The 21,998-nt window shown below is 30.0% G+C and overlaps 1 protein-coding gene across 16 annotated transcripts in view; it reads right to left on the minus strand.

The window, feature by feature from the left end:
* Ziz (dedicator of cytokinesis protein Ziz) overlaps positions 1-21,998 on the minus strand; it is a 264,599-nt gene that overhangs the window by 57,501 nt on the left and 185,100 nt on the right. For 13 of the 16 annotated variants that reach the window (XM_076448312.1, XM_076448311.1, XM_076448323.1 and 10 more), the window contains 5 exons: positions 18,410-18,556; positions 17,592-17,675; positions 12,767-12,887; positions 3,188-3,208; positions 1,826-2,004 (listed from right to left, as the gene is read on the minus strand). In XM_076448312.1, coding sequence (XP_076304427.1) covers positions 1,826-2,004; positions 3,188-3,208; positions 12,767-12,887; positions 17,592-17,675; positions 18,410-18,556 — 552 coding nt within the window. The remainder of the gene's footprint in view (positions 1-1,825; positions 2,005-3,187; positions 3,209-12,766; positions 12,888-17,591; positions 17,676-18,409; positions 18,557-21,998) is intronic. The other 3 variants (XM_076448325.1, XM_076448313.1, XM_076448324.1) reach the window with 1 other exon arrangement.

The raw sequence follows: 21,998 nt of genomic DNA on the forward strand, positions 1-21,998 counted from the left end.
GGTTGGTATAGCATGATGGCCATACAAGAAGGTAATGTTTGCTGTGAAAAATAGTATAAGATAGGGCATCATCCTGCACAAATGACATTCTGATGTTGATTGTCACTGTGTACATTGTCAAGCCCTAAGATATTTGTTTATCAAAAATGAATAAGCCCACAATAAAGCTGATAGTGATCTTTGATGAATGTGACAGTTAGTCTGCTATAATGTTATAACTCACAGATCTTTATTGGTTTGAACAAGAGTGAAATGGGCCTTATCTGGCCAAAAGGTGCACCAAAGACAGTTTTAATGTGATAAATTATAATGCAAATATTTGTTTTAGAAACAACAGTCATACATTTTTAACTCATACAAAAATACATATACACACATATACCAAGGGATGGAAGACAAGGAAGCACATGGTTGGTTGGTAATGCACAAAATTTTCTATGCAGTTGGTAATAGTAAACTCGCCTAATCTGCCACATCCTTGACAATGCTTGTGCCATTGAAGGAATCTTCACCAAGGGTTATAGAGATATGTAGAAGCTATGAAACAGTGTTCACTGATGAAAAGAAAAAAAGCCTTGACTTCGAATGATCAGTTCTTCTTCTTCTATATCAAACATTTTAAACTAATCTTCTGGCACACCATATTAGTTAGGAAGCTTCTAGCAACTGAGTTTATTTTTTTAATTAAGGAACAACTCATGGAATAGTTCAGTAACAATGTAAACTTCATTCCACTGATAGCATTGCTAGCATGATTCATTGTCCCTAACTGTGCATCAGCTTAATTTCAATACAACAATGTATCATGCCACCTAGTGTTATTTCTAGAAACCAAAAATGTGGAATTTTGAAATATAAAATAGAACAAAAATAATTAAAGTACAGGTTAAAATCAATTACAACCGAAGAAAACTAAAAGTTCATTATGGCTGTTCTTGATGAATAAATGTAATGTTTAAAGTAAGAAAGTTATTTCATTTTTAAAAATTATACTCGTATACAAAATGCTAAAGCAATAATAGATTTCATATTATATCCATTTAAGTTGCTCATAATGAAGTGATCTGTCAAAGAATTATCACAACTACAAATGTCTCAGTGATTTCTCATTTGTTAAGAGCAAACTTAAAGTACAATAAAATCAATAAACTGTTAAAAACATTTAACATTCTGAATATGAATTTAAGAGTAATATTTTACAGGATAACATTATGTGAATTGTCAGCATTCATGTCATGAAGTTAAAATTAAAAAAACTTAAACTCCTTAAAGAATTAAATGATAGCTGAAGATAATGATGATAAAAAGTTCATTGGAGTGAAAGGAACAATATTTTGAAACTATTTTTGCCAAATAACAATACATAATATATTGGCTAGTAAACTTAAAAGTAATCAATGCTATACAGTTTTTCTGATTAAGAAACAACTCATCAAAAAATATAACAATTGTGCAAACTTAACTCTTGCAGTTCTAGTATATTAATGTAAAAAGTTTTAAAAAGAGGATTATTTATTTGAGAACGTATTACGTGTGCTGCATTTAATGCTAACAACCAACAACACTTCATGATAGATACATACAGAAATAGAATACTGCTTTAATAGCATAGAAATGTTTAATTTAAATCACTTGCACTGATTACTGAAAAACAATAATGTCTACAAATTACCCACATCATAAAAAAATCTGAAGTATTTTCTACATTTATCCTAGTTTGCAAAAATATATACAAGTTCAAAAATTACAAAAGAACATATGAAAACAATGAAAGGATGTTAAAATACATGGTTGCTATGCATATGGTTTTGTTAATCATTCTTACCTTTCCTTGGTACCTGTCATCAAAAGCATGCTTAGCAAAAAGGTTGTGAAGAACCCGAATAGCAATCAGTCGAATTTCCCTGACTTCACTTAAGGCAGCCCTAACTTCTTGTAGCAGTGTGCCCACTAGAAAATGATGGTGGCAAAATTCTTCTGATAGCCGATACTCTTGTTCATAATCTGTAAATAGGAGGTAAGCATATATATAAGATGATGTACATGACTCTGCACAACTGTAGTACGTTTAGCAACAAACATAAAAACTTCCATGCTGTTAAAAAGAAAAACAGCATGCATCATCATCATCATCATCAATTTGATGTAATTTTACAAGAAATTATTCAGGAACAATTCAATTTTACTAGATATTGTTTTTTTTTAAATCAATATCTTAACAATGGGAAGACTAGATTTCTAAAACCACTACTTGTGTTTCTATTTTTTCTTTATTCTTCTTAGTTAAAGCACTTGGTATTAGTGTTTTAATGTTACATGCCATTAGAAACAAATTCATAATCACTATGTAGACGAAGAAAAAGAAATCACATTAAGTACAGAAGACACATTTACTAAAGTTTTAAAAATAAAAAATTATATGAGTAATATTAATTTTAATATCTGCATAAGCTACAATATGATACACAATTACAAGATACTGCAAAAACATTAATAGTTAATCAAAAACAATACCCTGAATTCTGATAAAAAAATCTCTATTTTTTGAACCACTTATTTAACTTTCATCAAAATATATGAATTAATAACATTCACATCATTTTTCAAAATTCTTAAATGGCCATCTTAGTAAAACCATTTTGCAAAATAAAATTTATTAAGTATGATGTATTATTTTATACTAACAAATAATGATAAGGAGAAGTGAAATATATCAGTATTCATAATAATTTTAATTTTACAATTAAAAATCCTAGGAAAGGAAAAAAATCATTTTCATAGCAGATAATTAGAAAGCATAAGCAAATGGTAATCATAAGCTTTGAAAGATAAGTCAGAGATATTAAAAGAAAAAATATTTTAAGCTGTGCATATCATTGGGAAAGTAACAATAAAACAAGAAATTAATACTGCAATGTAGCTTTTCCTAGAGGTTTTAATATGTTACTAAAACAAACTGGCTCAGCAATTTGATGTTTTGAAATAATTTCCTATGTGTATTTTAATTACATCATCAATGCATGATACCTTCTCCCTAACAAACAAAGTATTACTAAAAGTGCCATCATGTTTGCAAGGATTATTATTAGCACGCTGAAGAGTATAAACTAAATAGCTAGTGGCAATATCAGTTATCACCATGCTGAAGCATGCAACATCGTGCACTACGAGATAAGAGTACACTTACCCCATACAGCAACATGGGAATCTGTAGTGATCAATAACACAAGCTAGAAGTTAACCATTCTTACTCAAGAAAAGTTAATATATTTAAATATATATCTAAACAAAATGTTTGTAAGGACACTCAACACTTTTTCCATGTTATTTCATAATAGAATTTTAAATTTTATTATTAATGTCTACTCCAGAAAAGCAGAACTTTAAATAAATAGTGTATCAGAATGATGCAAGTATAGATATTATAAAACAAAATTGAATCATTTTTGTTTTCTGTTAGCTTAACAATCTTCTTAAAGCTGTTTTCTAACAAATTAAGTAAATATACATATATTTATAATACAGAGAGTTGAGCACATTATATTAAAATAGTTTTAAATATGTATATTAGCAAGCAATGTGAAAACCACAGCTTACATTACAGTCACAGTGGAGCAGAATGTAACAGGGATACATAAAGACATCATATGACATTGAAGAGTAGTGTGATGGAACTGTAAACTCATCACTTTTGAAAAGGGTATATAATAGCCCTTTCCAATGCAAAATATTCATACACTCATTTTACAAAGGTAGATTCAGATCAGGCATTTAGAATTTCCAAGAGAGGTATATTCTTCATACTTAATCACACTGGAAAATAATGAAATATGGATCAACTTGGGGTATCAAGAACCATCTAAAAAGAGAGTTGAAACAAGTCATACCTAAGCAATATAAGCGACGTGTAGCATTTAGTAATAGGTGAGAAACCATTAATACGTAAGGTAGAGACAAAAATGGTTTACATATTCCAGGAAGCAGTATACAGCATAATCAAAAAGGGCTTCCCACCTGGTAAAACAATACAAGTCATGTGTAAACAACTTCAGTTCAACCATCACATACTGGAGTATCAAATAGGTACCCATGCTATTTCATACAAAAACATACTGATTATGCTGTCAGACACATCACTTATGTATGATTGGACTGTTACAATGAGAAGAAGGTAACTGCTATACTCATACATTAAATGGCATTAAGAAAGGAAAAAGGAGTAGGGATGTAATTTATGCATGATAGCCTTATAACAATGTATTTTTCAGTGGAAACTCACTACACTGCAGGGATATTGTCAAGAAACAGGTCATCAGATAGAGTATGAATGGACCTAGCAACAGTGACTGTAATGACACAGTGAGGCTCAAAGTCATTTTAATATAATGTACTAGACTTCTGTAATAATGAAGTATGGGAAGAAAAATATTAAGGTAATTTTACTATAACATACCAAAAGTTTAGCATTAATTCGCAATTATGCAATGTGTAAAGAAGCACACATTGAAAGTTTTGAGTGACCAGCATACACAGGGTTAATTTTTCTAAAAAAAGAAATATTAAACTCAGCACAAAGTTAGAGAGACAAGGCAGAAATTGTAACAAATACTAACTGATAGAATGGTTAATTAAATTAAATGTGGTAATAAAAATAAATAATACTTCTACAGTATATTGATGTAATCTTTTTTATCAAAATAAGATATCCTGATAATAACAAAATGTTTCAAAATTAACCCTCTCTGATATGTTCCTAGGGCATAAAGGAACCATCAGTTTCACTGAGCTTGTTACAAAAGGAAACATTTTATGTTAGATCATTAAATTAAAAAGAGATAAATCATATAAAATCAGCCTCAATGATACTGTTAATGCCTTTCAATATTTAAATATATTTTTTTTTATATAATAAGATGATTTTGTTTTTTTTATTGTTACATCCTGTTAACCAATCACAATTGAAAAATTATCAGTTGAAGCTATATGATGTACTATCATGTGTGATTAATGTAAAAATATCACATTTAGAAGTGGTTATGTGTACTTAATCCTTTCATAAAAGGTATATCAGAATGTGCATGTCACTACATCTTACAGAGATATATTCAAAAGATCCTCATTATCCTTTGATATAAGAATTGTGACATTTCCTTTATAGGTCTTTCCTCTTTTTTAATTCATTTACCACCACTTCTGAGAAGTAAGGAATTTAACTGAATTACTCATTATTATATAGTTATTACACAGATAAATCATGATTTTAATAGCCTTCAATCTCACTTATTTACAAAGCCATAAATAAGAAAATCAACTTACTTGTTACATTCTCTCTTTCACAATAGTTATCTTTGGCATTTCATACTATACTATTTATAACCAACAAAAAAAACTAAAGTTTTAACCTATGACATGTTATTTTCTGTACACAGAATTGTCTATTTTGGCTCTTACTGTACAGTTAGAAAACCAAAAACAAAATAATGTTAATTATAGAACATTGTTTGCTTTATGCATATTATTACTGTATGTCCTTAAGTGTTTCATTTCATTCAATAAAAATTATTTACCGTAGCAGTGCCACTAGCAAAAGAAAGTAGGCTTAAATTTCATTAACAGTTAGCTGCAAAAAATAAAATAACCCAAGTAAGTGCTATTTTCATGTTTTTCATGTGTATTCTTTATTATTATAAAAGTAACTAGTATATAAATATTTAAATCTTATTAAGTTAGATTAGATACAATAATGAAAAAAACAACAATAATAATTATAAAACTTATTCAAGAGGTGGGCTTAAAAGTAGTTCGTGTAACATGTAATTTGATAACATGAAATGCATATTCACCAAGTGATTTACAATTTGTGTGGTGGGAGTATTAGTTACGCATTTTACAGAGGATGGTAAAAAATAAAATTAAGTATAAAGAGATGTATACTGTTACAATCTTTAAGGTATTTAGGATAAAGAACTGAAGTTTCATGTTACAATTTGCACTCATTCTAGAAAAATAAAAAGGGTAATTTAAATTTAGCTAGTATTCCTTACGATGGTTATGAGGTTGGTCAAATTAACCAAATGGATATAGTTTTTAGGCTAGAGAAAAAAAAAGTATAAATCCTTACTGCAAAAAATAAGTTTGATATATATTTAGAAGGTTTTAGAGATTATGCAAATGAAGATTTGCAGTTATAGTTAAAGAAACGTATATTTTAAACATAATATAAACATCACTTCGTATTTAGAACAGCCAACACTATGACTTCTTATCTTCTTAGACAGGTTTTAGTGAAAATAATTAAAAACCTAATTGTTCATTTACAAAAAGACTTGTAACATTTACTAAAAGCTTAACAAATTTCACACAGATACATTAAGTACTTTCAGAGTTATAGTTCGCATACTTTCATGGTTCCATGGTAGTTACGATATAATAAATTAGAAGAAAGGCATGTAGACAACAGCATCCATGGACATCTATTGGGTTACTCTAACTGAAAAGTTGGATTTGGCAGTCCTTCTTATAATACTACCACAGTACAAATATGTGAAGAATACTTTTGTAGCAAAAGGACATAAACAATGTACACTCAGATTCACAACCTGGCATAATAATAGCTATGCCATTTCTGTCACAGAAATGTTTAGAACAGAAAAGTAAAAGGTTGAATACAAGCAGGTATAAAATGAAAAAAACAACAATCAAGGATTTTGTGTATATACATCTTTGCATTTGTAAAAGCAAAAAAGAAAAGAAACAAAAACCTTAATGAAGAAAAAATTACTTAAGAAATAGTCATCCCAAGTATATCTTAAAAATTTTAAATACAACCATATAATTCAGTTATATTCTCTTCTTTTTTACACTTTATTAAAGGTTATATAACCCTATATTGTAACAGATATTTACTCTGAAAAATAAAATATATAAAATTACCAAAATTTAGATGTTTCTAAGCAACTTGTTCCTGTTTCTTCTAAAAACAAAATTATAAAATATGGTATTTTTTTAAAATTGAAACACAGGAAACCTTAATGCTGTCATAGAGGTTTTACAAATATGAACATACAAGTCCGACTGGTGTACTTGTCAGTACAGTATTTATACAGTAACTTAAACTTCAAATTTAATATCAATCATTTACATAACAGCAACAAAGCAATAAAAAAAGCATGCAGTATAAATTAGTTTTACCTGGAGAATGTCTTATATATAGATATATAATGTTTATAATATAAAACAAGCCTTGAACAAAAATGCTGCACAACTAAACAAAATCACCACAGCACAGACTATAATAGAGGATATAAGATATTTCCTGATTTCAGGAAGTGAATGTATAAGTAGGAGCCAAACAGCGAAGGAGATAAACCATATATCAGCCTGAACCGCTGTTTGCAAAACATCATATGAATAGAAATATATAAAAAACAGATAAGATAAAGAAACCAGATTCGAATTTTCAAGCCCACAACATCCCACATCTGTATCAAAAGCTCAAATTAATAGGATAATATTGGTATCACAGTAGAAAAAATATACTTAAATAGAATCCCTGCCAAGTTGTCTAACACAGTCTACTGTAACTACTGACTTTTATATCTTCTTCTACCTCTTATATGAGTTTCTTGTTTAAAAAAAAAGAAAATATTAATATCTAAAATCTGTTCACAAAATTTGAAGCATAATATATTTCTTACTTCTTGATACTTGTATAAATAGATAATGTTTAAGTCTACAACATACATATATTGTTCAAACAGTATTTTCAAATGGAGAATTTTATTGATATGTCATTGGTCATAAATCCACAATTTACTTAACATACATTTACTTTCATTTTCATTTATCATAATGTAACATTAAGTTTCCTACATTATAGAAAGAAAAGGGAAGGAGGTTACGAAAATCTTTATGGAATATTTGCAACAGTTAGACCATATATATATATATATCCCATAATGTTCAGATGGAAAAATCTGCATCTACTTTAATAATTCTGTGTCATCTTCCTTTGATTCCTGTATCTTTTAAGTTTTATTCTGTTAGAATTAACTGGCATCATTGGTTCATATTACATGGAACATAACAGTTAAAAACAATTATAATATCTCCTGACAAATCCCAATCTAATCATACTGTTCAGAGTATGTGATAGATCCAACATAATAAACAAACAAAACAAAGTTAAAAATGACAATTTAAGGAACGGTACATTTTACTTCCAGAACTGTAACTTTGGATTTTAACATGATTTCACTATTTATGCTTAGAACTATCATACTATTAACATAAAATGAAGCAAAAAGAGCAAAAAATTCTTTTACCATACCTAAAGTTTATTGTTAAGCATGAAGCAAGGGCAAACTCAAAATTTTGGTACTGTAAGCCCTCAAGCTTACCACTTGTCATTGGGGGGCCTACTTACCTAGAACCAGCAACATGGAAAAATTGTATTTCAGCCCAAACAATGTCAATAAAACACAGCAGCTACCTGGGCTTCCTCTTATCTATTACAATATGACTTAAGGTAGATTATACCAACCAGAGTGCAATAACCTCCCTCATACCAGCATTTCTTGATATGTGAGCTCTTTTACCAGCCACAAGAAATCATGCAGTAATAATAGCCAGAGCAAGCTTTCAAGCTAGTGTGTAGATTCAAAAGAAACAACTGGGAAAGAGAAAGAATGTTATTTCAGTGAAGATTTATTGCTAAGAATATGCATAACACTAGGATTGCTTCCAGAATTGAAAGAAGACAAACAAATTGCATAAATTGAAAAAAACAACAACTAAACATACAAAAAGAGAAAGACAAGGTGCAAAAAGTAGGCCAAAAATGCATGGAAACATAAAAATGAAAAATAAGATCTCCCCTTCACTGGATAAAAAGGGACCTTCTGGACACTGAAAAGGTATAAAAGTGGCAAGTAAATTGAGCCAGTACAAGATCAGACAACTGATGAAGTAAACATACATGACACAGTTTTTCAGTTTCAAGTTCAGTAAAGGAAAGAGAAAGAAACCAAATATCAATGTCTTTCCCATTTTACGTTATCATACACCAAAAGATCCTATTAAATTCGAAGCTCCATTGATTTAGACTACCTACAGAGAAAATGAGTGTTCAAAGATGGTTTGCATTCCAAAATTACTAATGTCCAGATTTGAAGACCAATGAAACAATAAATAATGCCATATAAAAAAACCACAAGAATTAAAAGATTACAGATAACAGTGTGACTTCAAGAATTGTTTCTATGAAGGAGCCACTTGTGTAACTCTACTGAGAATAAAATAGAAATGTCCCTAATAAAAGAAGGTGAACATAAAAATCACATTTTAAAGTTGCAGACCTACTTCTGGAAGAATGGGTAGGTAAACATTACTTAGGTGACAAAACTGTCCTTACTAATTTAAGGGTAAGAGTAGTGTGTAAAGCTTAAAGGATTATACTCAGAAAAATGATTACAGACCAAAATTTATGTTCAAATTGTACACATTAATCTAATTGAAACTGGATTAGCAAACTTGTAGGTTATCAACAGATCCCAACAAAACTGTAATACTGAAATATTCAGCTGCGAAAGAAATATTCTATTAATGAAAATACAGTGGTACTTCGGTTCTCAAACTTAATCCGTTTCAGAAGGCTGTTCGAAAACTGAATCAATTTTTCCCACAAGAAATACTGTAAATTAAATTAATCCATTACAGACCTCCAAAAATTACACATTATGAAGCATTTTAAGTAAAAAATATTGCTTATTTATACCTGTATAATAATACTTGCATGCATAAAGTCAACCCCAAAAACTATAAACACAATAAAAAAAACAATAAATGAAAATTTAACTGCACTTTACCTGTGCTGAGGAGAGCTGATGGTGTAAGTGAAAGGTGGTGAGGAACATGGTGAGTAGGAGGGTTATTATTGTTTGGAAGGAGAGTCGCCTTCCATAAAAATGTAAGGTAACTCTCCTTCTGGGGTTCTTTCTCTTTTCTGTCTCTTTGCACCACTACAACCTGCTTGAGACTCACTGGACTTATTTCTCACTAAAAACTTGTCTAATGAGGTTTGTTTCTGCCTGCATTTTAAAATGTTTCTGAAGTAAGACATGGCATTGTCATTGAAAAGGTTTATGCTGCGGTTTGCTACAGCTTTGTCAGGGTGAAAATTTTTCACAAAATTTTAACTCTCACCATTTTCCACACATTTCCTTGATTAGTGAACTAGGAGCATCCTCCCTTCCCTCCTCCTCATCTGAAGACACTTCCTCAGTTGTCTTCTGTTGCTGCTCCTTCTGAAGGTCTTGGAGTTCTTCTGTGGTGAGCTCAGTGTTGTGGTCTTCCACCAACACCTCCACATCATCACCACTCACATTCAAGCCCATACACTTGCCTAGTGAGACAATATCCTCGACAACAAAGCCTTCAAAGTCTGTATCTGCTACTGAGTCTGGCCACAATTTCTTCCAGGCTGAGTTCATGGTCCTCAAAGACACTTCCCTCCAGGCTTTGTCTATGATCCTCAAGCAATGGAGGATATTAAAGTGATTTTTCCAGAACTCTCTGAGGGTTAACTCTGTGTCAGAGGTCACTTCAAAGTATCTTTGAAACAGTGCTTTGGTGTAGAGTTTCTTAAAGTTCGATATGACCTGCTGATCCATGGGCTGAATGAGAAGAGTTGTGTTTGGGGGCAAGAGCTTCACCATAATGAAACTGTACTCCTCCACCAACTTGCCCTCTAAGCCTGGTGGGTGAGCAGGTGCATTGTCCATCACAAGAAGGGCCTTGAGTGGCAACTGTTTTTCTGTGAAGTAATTCTTTACACTTGGAGCAAACACTTCATGGACCCACTCCATAAAAAATTGCCTGGTTACCCATGCTTTACTCTTAGCCCTCCACATGACATTTAATTTGCTTTTCAGGACATTATTTTTCTTAAAAACCCTCGAGTTCTCAAAATGGTATACAAACAAAGGCTTAAGTTTTAAGTCCCCACTTGCATTACTACATAACAATAGAGTTAGCCTGTCCTTCATTGACTTGTGTCCTAGCAGTGACTTCTCCTCCTTGGTGATGTAGGTCCTTTTTGGCATTTTCTTCCAAAAGAGGCCTGTCTCATCACAGTTGAACACTTGTTGGGGAATAAAACCCTCAGTTTCTACATAGTCCTTAAATTCCCTGACAAATTTATCAGCAGCGTCTATGTTAGAACTGGCAACCTCCCCATGTCTCACCACACGATGTATGCCACTTCTCTTCCTAAATTTTTCAAACCACCCCCTACTATCCTTAAAGGCATCACTTGTATCAGCACTCATTCCAGGGGTGTTTTTCAGGAGGTCAGCATGCAACTGCTTTGCTTTCTCACAAATGATGGTCTCAGAAATGCTATCACTAGCTAACTGTTTTTCATTTACCCAAATCAACAACAGTTTTTCTACCTCTTCCATTGCTTGTGATCTTTGTTTCATAAGCACTGTCACTCCTTTTGCAACATCAGCTCCTTTGATAACCTCTTTATTTTTCAGTATGGTGCAGACTGTAGACTTTGCCATACCAAACTGTGTAGCAAGGTCAGGCATGTAAACACCACTCTCTTACTTCACTATGAAATCTTTTTTCACCTCTGTTGTGGCTCTAACAACTTTTCTTTTTAGTTTGCTGCTTTCAATATCCTTCTTTGACCCCATGGTGGCTTATTTAATAAGAATATTTAGAAAAAAAGAAAGAGAAACGAGAACGTTCAGAGCAGATTTTAGCGGGGGTGTGGACTGAGCGACAGGTGCAGGTAAAATGTTTTGGGCAAGCTTGGCGCAGGCCAAAAATGGTTGAAGGGTCATTCAGGTCATCAGTCGGATTATTTCAGGGGTTCGAGCCACGACAGCTTGGTTGGGGAACCGAGTTTATGTTCGACAACCGAGACATTTTTTTTCTCAAACAATATGTTCGAATACTGAATTGTTCAAGAAAGGAGTCATTTGCAAACCGAGGTACCACTGTAAATGTCCACTAATACACTCTAGTTTGCATTAAACAAAATTAAGTATAACAGAAATACAAGGTTATATAATGCCAAAGCACTGTCTCATGGATCACTAAAAAAAATATAAACAGTATTTCATATTTCCAAGAGAAAAAAAAATGAATTTAGCACAAATATAGAAATTGAAGTGAAAATTCATCACAGAAACAACACCAAAAAAGTGTAATTAACAAGTAATTAGCTGAATTGTTTGAACTCTAGTATGGCTAGTTACTGTGATGTACAACTGAATAGCAGATAAACAGGTAATCTGACAGCTGAAATAAGAATGCGTAAAGTATCACAAGTATAGACAAAATGGATATAATTTAAGAAATATGACTTTCATATAGTGAGATACCTTTCACTGAATGTTATGTTTTTGTTTTGCTGAGAGATTACACTTAACAAATTATTTATTTCAGATTTTTAAACATCAGATGAAATTATTAGTAGATGATTTATATGATTTAATACAAATGTGTTTTGTCTGCTTTATAACATCATTCTTCTACTTAAATCTTAACCTCTCAAATGAGACTAAGTTCAAATAAAAATATAAAAACAAGACTGAGAGGAAAAAAGACAATGACGATTGTACATTTCACAAAACATGAAAAATGTTTTCTTTCTTCCTCCAGTTTTGTAATTATGGATTTTCATCATGTACCAGTGGTTTCAAGTATCAATTGTATCAAAATATAAATATCTCCACCCAGCAATAGTGAACCTCACCTTTTATGTTTTTGGTGTGTCCTCTGGTGAAACTACCTCTCATAACAGGCAAGTTCAGAGCCACAAAATGCTCATGGGAACATATGATATCCAAAAATTCAAACTTCAGCTCTTGCAGACTCTGTTATTAAGAATACCAATATTGTCAAATGTATATTAATTATATAAATTTTAAATTAAAATCTACTGCCCACACTTAAAAATAATTTTCACATTATAATTATTACCTTATTATTAAAGAGTCAATAATATCAGCATCTCATATTATCCAAAGTAAGATGGTTATGAAGTGTTAAAATATTTCCAAAATATAAATTGCAAATGAGAACTATTTTGGTTACTTACCTTTTCTAGTTTACAAGTTATGCAATTAAGTAACTCAAGAGAACACTTTCAGAAAGAAAAATTTGTTTTTTTTCATCCAATTATTTTATTATACATTTAATGAAATACAAGTATGACAAGTAAAATTAACAGAGTTTCATCTTCATATCAATGAAAGACAACAAAATATGTAAACAACGTGTAAATAAACATAGCTCTAATAAAGTTTGTTTGAAGAATTGATGAAATATAATATACAGAGGTTGGGTATGTTATATTAGAACAATTTTGAATATGAATATAGCAAGTCAAGTAAAAAGCATGACCAATATAAAGTCATGGTAGATTAGAAAGTATAAGAACTACATCCTGACACTGTTTGGAATTTATAAGTAAGATACCAAACTTTTTTTTTGTAAGGAAAAGTTATGTAAAATATATATACAACACAAAATATTTATAAAATCAAAGACTTAGAACTTCTAAAAAGTATTGGAAAACAGAGATATATTAATCAGTTAGGGGTGCCAGGATCATAGAGTAAGAGACCTTCAAGAAGTTATACCCCAGCTGTGGTAAACAATGTGCATTGCCTTTCAACAGTTGAAAACTCAAAAACATAACAGTCCATTGCAAAAATAGTTCACACCGTCCATGGCAACAATAGGCATCATAATCATGAAGTATCTTTTATCTAAAAATAAGACCAAAGAGGAACACATCCGCTAAGAAGAGGCTTCCAATCATAGCTATCATTCAGTGACTGCATACCTCAAGAATATGGTGAATGAAACAGGTCTTATTCATTTTATTCTATACTAAAGATACATAAATGGAATTTCTAGGACACATCTGTAGGAAGAATGGGATAGAGAAACAGATGCTATGTGGAAAAATAGAAGGGAGGAAAAGCAGAGGGTGTCAAAGAACTAAATATATCGACAGCCTCAATAACTATCTCACCAAGAACTCAATGAGCAACATCGAGTTGCTAAGGAGGATTGATAACAGAGAAGTCTGGCATGCCATGGTCGTCGATGTCTGCCGCAGATTTGACACATGAAGAAGAAGAAAGATACATCTGTTAAGTTACTAGATGCAGTGCTTCAGGATTTCTGTGTGATCATTCCATTGAAATGAGGACTGGAGAACATTTTTCCTTGAACACTAGATGAATTGCAGAAAACAAGAAAGGAAGAATAGTAAGCTTTAGGCACGACAGTTTTTGCAATGGAAACTATGTTTCGGCTATTGTCAAGATGCACAGTTGTCAGACAGAGCATGAACATACAAGGTTGGACTATAAAAATGTGGTAAATCTACAGAATTATTCTTATATAACATATTAAACCTTGGCATTATATAATTTCTTTTTTTTTTCACAAATGAGATAATGTGAGATGATTTACAACATTAAAGTAATGATTTATAATGTCTCAATGATTTTAACAATTTGAAGAATTTTTTTCTGTTAACAAACACTATTTTCTTAATTTTTTTACCCTGGATATCTTTTACTACATACAACAGAAAGTTCTGGTGTCTTGCATTCAAAATTTTAAGTTACTTTTTATGTTATACCAATTAGTATAGCATAAAATCTTAGCTAACAATCCATATTTTAATAGTATATAAGTTTTACATTCCTTATTCTACAAAGAAATATTTTAAAAAATGCTGAATCTCTCCTAATATGACACATGATATATTTTTTCTAGGCATCTAGTCTTCTCTTTTTATTTCACCACTCCCTGAACAAGTAAGAAAGTAAATGTAAATTATGAATTATTCAACTAAATAAAAATTATTTAGTGCATTACTACCGTTAGTATAAAAAAAAACAGGTTTAAATGTCTGACAATTGATGGCAAGAAAAAAGAAGATCGAGTAAGTGCTTTATTCCTTGTATTTCATCATTATTCTTTAATCATTATATTAAAAGTAACTAAAGTGTAAAACAGAAATCTTTTTAGGGTAGTTAAGAAGAAATTAAGTAAAATAAATAATAATAATGTAATAAAAATGTTTCATGCTGCAAGCATATAAATTGCACGTGTGTAATGTAATTAATTTGATATTGTAACATGAGCTATACATGCCCTGAGTGATTTACAATGTATAATAGCATGAACCTACGTAAATATGGTTCAAAAGGCATTATTCATAAGAAAATAAAGGAATTACAGAATAAATGACAACAAAAAGCCAGACATATGTTTCTGGAAAAAAACTTTTTACATGCACTTTTTTAAGATCTAGACAAAACAAAAGCAGTAAATATATTCTTCATTCATAATGTGAGTAAGGAAGTATGGAGAAAAATCTTTCACAAGAAAATGCTATTATTTATTTTTCATTTTGTAAGCTATCTTATCGCTGCATCTTTCAACATCATTTACTATCAATCATACATGAATGTAATAAACTATTAGAATAAATAATGTGATATGTGTGATACAAAAGTATGTGAAAAATATATATTGATATACACTGTTAACCATTTCACAATGGATAGGTTAAAGTCCACATGGCACAACTATTTAGAGTTACATTTAAATTCTAATTAAACTACTTCATTATAAATGTACACAAATAAACTGACATCAAAAATAGTCAATAAAATCAAATTTTAATACAAATTTTACACTTTTAATTTTGTAAGGAATTATTTTTTAAAAATCTTCAATATACTCTAGTAAGAGAATCGTGACATTTGTTTCCTCTTCTCTAATATATTTAGTACTCCTCTCTGATGTACAGAATTTAACATAATAAATTTCTCATTATAACATAGATATTACCAAGGCAGTCATAATGTTTATATCCTTCAATCAATATTTGTTTATGGAGTCAAAAACTACAAAATCAGACCAACTTGTCATGCTTACCTGTCTCATCCTCTCTTTCACAAATTGCCAACACTTCTCTTGACATTTTCTACTATATCATTTATAACTAACAGAAAGACCTAGCTTTAATTGGCTGAATGGCATATAATGTTACTTTGTCTCCAGTACAGGTTATTGTCATTTTCGTCTTCAGTTTGAGAGTTTATCTCATGGTGTTCAGATTGAGCAGCTATAGAATTTAATCTGAACTCTCTTGTCTTGGTCAGAAAACCACTTAAAATAGTTACAGAGCATTGTCTGCTTTGTGTATGTTATTATTCTGTGTTTTTAGGTGCATTATTTAAGCACATAAACATTATTTAATGTGTTAGTACCATCACTATAAAAAAATAAAATAAAATTTCATCCATAACAAGAGCAAGAAATTAAAAGATAAAATACAAATACGGTATTTCTTGATTTTTTTAAAGAAAATGTTTTATTAATTATTATAACTCAAATGTAAAAATTAGAAACTTATTAGGTTAGGTAAGTTTAATAAGGATAAAAAAAAATAAAACTTTTCCTAAGGTATGCACATAAGCAGCTTTTGTTTTACTTCATTCAACACATTTGCATGAGCTAATCATTCACCAAATGATTTCAACTTGTAAGGCAAGATTATTAATTAAATATGGTTTAAAGAGCAATAATACAATAAAATTAGGTATAAACAGATGTAGAATGTTATGAGCATTAAACCAATTGGAATAAACAATTGTACTTTTTAGTTACAATCTGCAGCCTTTCTAAAAATAAGAAAGGCAATTTAGATTTACTTCATATTTTTTTATGGTGGTTTTAGAAGAATGGAAATCCAATTTTAAAATTTTCACATGAAGTATTTTTAATCTTAACTTGAATATTACTTTCTATTCAGAGCAATCAACATTTAAACTTCATATATTCATAAACAAGTATATAGTAAAAATACATAATTAAAAATCAGCATTTTTTTGTGTATTAAACTCTCATAGTATTTATTGAAATTTTGTGAAGTTGCAGCATGAAAACTCTGATGATCACCTTGTGGTTATGAAATTGGCCACATCAACCAGCTTTATATGGAAAGTTAAATATCAACTACATGTCAAACAATATTCTGAAATGAAATTTAACAATTCATATTCAATATAAATATTAAAAGTTATAACCTAATATGCACTAAAGTTATAGTTAAAACAAAAGTCACAAAGTTATTCACTTCAAAGCTACTTACAACAAATTGTTATCATTATAATACCCACTATTTACTATCTAATAGCTGTATACCATACAAATGCTCAACCAGTGAGAAAAACTATGCAAAGTAGCTTTCAAGTGTGCACATGATGCAAAAAGATTTCAACACAATATTTATGAATATAAAAATAACTCATAACACCAGTACTTTACACAATAAAAAGTACCTCTTATATTGCCACTTTCTTAACAGACTTCAAGAAATGATCTTAAAAATAATTATGTCCATACAAGAGTAAATTTATTTAGCTGCTATTCAAATTATGGAAGAAGTCTAAAAAAAATAATAAAAAATAACAATTGCATTTTAAATAAAGTTTAATACTTTAGAATTATATCAACTGATCAAACTACATTTAAATAATAGTTACCCTTGCATCGCCTGGATTAAACTTGTCCAAGTAGAAATTGATTAACTTGAAAACAAACCCTCTGTCCATGAAATTTAAACATTTCTACAAACAAATGAAAACATAATACATAAAAAAATTAATAAGTTATTTACAAAAAATAATAGCAAATGAGTATAGGAACCTATATATATCTAAAAGATTTTACTAACAGTATCATATGTACCATATTAGTAACAAAACATTAGAAAGGAAACTGTCCTTACTTAAAACTAACTCTGTGGATAACCATGTAACTCACAAAGTATTAAATTATATAAAATATTTATAAGTATAAAATACATATTTTTCAAGTAATTGTATAAGTTGTATAAACTTTAAACTAAATAACCAAAGTATGCTTTAACCATAAATAACTCAATATTTTAAAGAATGAACATAAAAATTTAAAATAAATGTGTAATTAACTGAATCCATAACACAAATAAAAAATTTCTGCATATGTATATAGTAATTTCTAGAACTTTAGTATTAAGATATCCAATTACTGTACTGTTAATTTCATGCCAAAATCTTTTCAAATCTTACTCACACATTCCAAACTGCAATGCAGTTTAAGTTATAAAAGGCTAATGTTTGATAAAACAGCAGTTACGATTGACCAATTTAAACAATTATAATAATACATTTATTCTGAACTCTCCTTAATACATGCTTATTCTTTGATGTATTAGAGTTGACAAGTCTAAAATTTATACTTTCATTATTATAATTCTATATGAAATAGAAAAGAGTATACATGTCATAAGTTTCAGACTTCTAATGTTGTAACACTATACCTTAAGGAACTGAGCCAAGCTTTGATTGACATGCCTTGTTTCACCAGGAAGATCTTTGAATTTCTGAAGTATATTAGGCATCAAAACTTGGAGAAGCCCCTGGATTCGGTACTGATAGTCAGATGGAAATCTTTCATGACGGTGCATCTGTAAAGGTTGTGCATTTTTAACCAACTGTAAAATTACCAATACCTTAGTTTCATCAAAGTCTGATGTATCCTGAAATGATTATGAATAACATATTTGTTTTCTGAAGATATTCTTCCAAACTAGCATGATTAGCTGCATTAACATGCTCATTTAAGCAATATACAATATTTAAACATGTCCTTAAAGTTTCAAACAGAGTAAACTTGTATGATGTTAGAATAACAAAGTTATTAAGCTGCTTTTAACTGTAGAAAGGCTTCTTTGAAAAACTGAATCAAGAAAGATGATTATATGCAAAAATGATTCTGGCCATTCTTTGTGCAGTGTAGAGAAAATAAATATAATACCTTAGAGCTCATATTTAACATATCTCCAGAGAAACTAAAAAAACAAAACAAGGTGACATTTTCAACTATAGTAAAAAAATTTAGAACAGTTATTTAAGTACCATATCTCAGTCAAATCCAAGTACTGCAAAATATTAAAAATTAAATATAACTAAATAATTATTTTATTTTTTCATTGCTTTAAAAAATATCTAAGCCTACTAATGTGGATGGGGGAAGGAAACCTAGAAAGGTAAAGCTGTTATAACCGAAGGATAAACTAATCAAACAATAACGTATTCTTTGCAATAAACATATTTGATGAATTACATACTAGTATATGGAAATAAATGTATAGTGATTTGTAGTGATAAGAAGTAAAATAATAAGGTATGACTAATTGGACTAATGGCTGAACTATTTGTTGAATTGTGAAGTAAGATAAATAATAAATAAAAGAAACAAGTGATATGAATGAAAACTGAAGCAAAAGAGAAATGTACATAAAAAGATTTTAAAATACATAAAACTGAAACATACACAATCAGCAGATACCAAGAGAAGTAAGCAACAAGATTTCAGAAGCAAATCTCAAGTTAGAAATTAATCTATTCAGAAATGTCAAGATTACATTCACAATTTCTATAGTTGATCAATCATAAAATTGAATCATAAGAATCTGCAAGTATCTCTACATTGTATAAATATAGCAGTAGTTCTACACACAAAAACAAAACGAGGACAATAATTCTTAACCCCTGACCCATCTTGAATAGCCAGGAAAGAGGGGGGTTGATTACATTACACTTCATTTAAAATATGCAAGTTACCAAGCCACATAACAACCATAACCAATATACAAGGGGTAATGGAAAGTAATATCAGAGCCACAACTAAATATTGTTTGGTGTTCATAGGTAGTGTGATGCCACAAAAATTACTTTTCTGAAAGGTTTGTAATTGTGGCCCTTTTAAACACATCATATTCATACATTCAGATTAGAAGAATGTCCTCAAATAAGAGATTTATAACTTCCTTTCAAGACAGGGATATTCTTTGTACCTAATAGCATTGGAAAATAAAGGAATACGAATCAAATTGGGTCTAAGACCATCCTGAAAAAGACTTGCAAGGAAGTGCATCATAGCCATGAATGACAACTGTGACATATTTCTAACACGAAAGAGTTCACAAACTTAAAAGATTAGTGGCAAAAGGCAATCAAAAAGCACAACATAATCAAGAATAATCTCCATCTAAAACAGTAATACAAGTTCCTTCCATGGCATATCTGTTTGACCACTGCATATCTCATATCCATGTTATGTACAATGACAGCCTTATGATGGAACCTTCTGCAATGACAACTACACTGCAGCAGCACTATTGTAAAGATCATGACCATCAGACAGAGCATGACTGACCCTAGTGACATGAGTTGTAATGATATGGTTAGACTCCCAAATCATTTTAATATAATCTACTTAACTTCTGTATTAATTTTCTGTTTTGTCCAAAAAGTATTTTAAGATAATTCTTTTATAACTAATTTTAGAATAATGTATATATTAATGTTTTATGCTTTTTTAATGGCCCGCCCTAACAACTTTTGGGGATTACTAAAGTTGGACACAATACAACTAACCCATGAAACAGAATACAGTTCCCACAGTTAAACCCTTTTGCAGAAAGTAATATCTATTAGGCAAAGATTAACACATGATTTTGACTGGATACAGTATTTATCAAATCAGAACCCCTAGATTTTGGAGGATACATTTTATAATCCCACATTGTAGTTTGTAATCTGGGATTTTTTCAGTTAATGCAGCATTTTCTGTTTAACTTGTTTTTGAGTTAAAATAACAAATTATACAACTAGTCAGAGGTTTAACTTTGCTGTTTTTAATTCAGTCCTTCCTTATGATTTTACTTATTTTACTTCATTAAAATATAAGTACTTGAACTAAAATATGTTCAATGTACATCAATGATCATTTGCTATGTTGCACTTTCCATTACATTGTTCAATCTCATGAAGTATAATAGTCTTAACTAATGATATATTGTGAAACTATAATTTAGCTTAGGGAGCTGGATATAGTAATTATATTGCTGCATATGTTATAAAACGTTATAGCAAAAGATATCTCACATGTCCTTCTCTAAATACTTTTCACCCTGTTACTTACACACACAAAAATCCCCAATGCTATGTGGGTCCTACTTCTGTAGTCACCTCCAAAACCTAGGGTATATTTTATAATCTCACATTGTAGCTTGTGCCCTGGGATCTTTTCAGGTGATGCAATATTTTTGTTTAATTTGTTTTTATTTCAGCTTGTTTTTGAGTTGTAATAATAAGTTATACAATTAGTCAGAGGTTTAGATTTGCTGTTCTTAATGCAGCCCTTTCTTATGATTTTACTTATTACTACACATTGTAGCTTGTGCCCTAGAATCTTTTCAGTTGATGCAGTGTTTCTTGTTTTGGTTTATTTTTGAGTTAAAATAACAAGTTATATAATTATTCAGAGGTTTAGATTTGCCATTTTTAATGCAGCCCTTCCTTATGATTTTACTTATTTTACTATTTAACTTCATTAAAATGTAATTATTTTCACTAATATATATATACACACACGTGTGTGTGTGTGTGTACCTGAAATCACATACCCACAGATGTCAGACATATTCTGCCAAAACCACAATTTCAAATTTAAATATACAAAATCATATACTTGATGGATCTTAGGTTAATATATTTAAATGAAGAAATACAATGATACAACTTTAATATCAAACTCAAGCTTCTCAATGGTTACATATAAGCAGTATTTGTTAAACTATAAATTTGTGTTTTTCAACTAAAGCAAACACATTTAAATAAAATACCTACTTATGTGCCAAATAGATAAACTTAGCATTACATAATAAAAATAGATAGGAATTATCTGATAAGTGACAGGAATAATGTACAAAGTAAAAATGACAGGTAAAAGTTAAACTTGAAAAAATGATAACATATGGAAAAACTTTAAAAAATGAAATTTAGCTATAAAATAAATAAAAATAAATACTATATGAAAATATTAAGTACTAATTTTCTTAA

This window comes from Tachypleus tridentatus, chromosome 8 (assembly GCF_004210375.1).
Source record: "Tachypleus tridentatus isolate NWPU-2018 chromosome 8, ASM421037v1, whole genome shotgun sequence".
Lineage (NCBI taxonomy): Eukaryota > Metazoa > Arthropoda > Merostomata > Xiphosura > Limulidae > Tachypleus > Tachypleus tridentatus.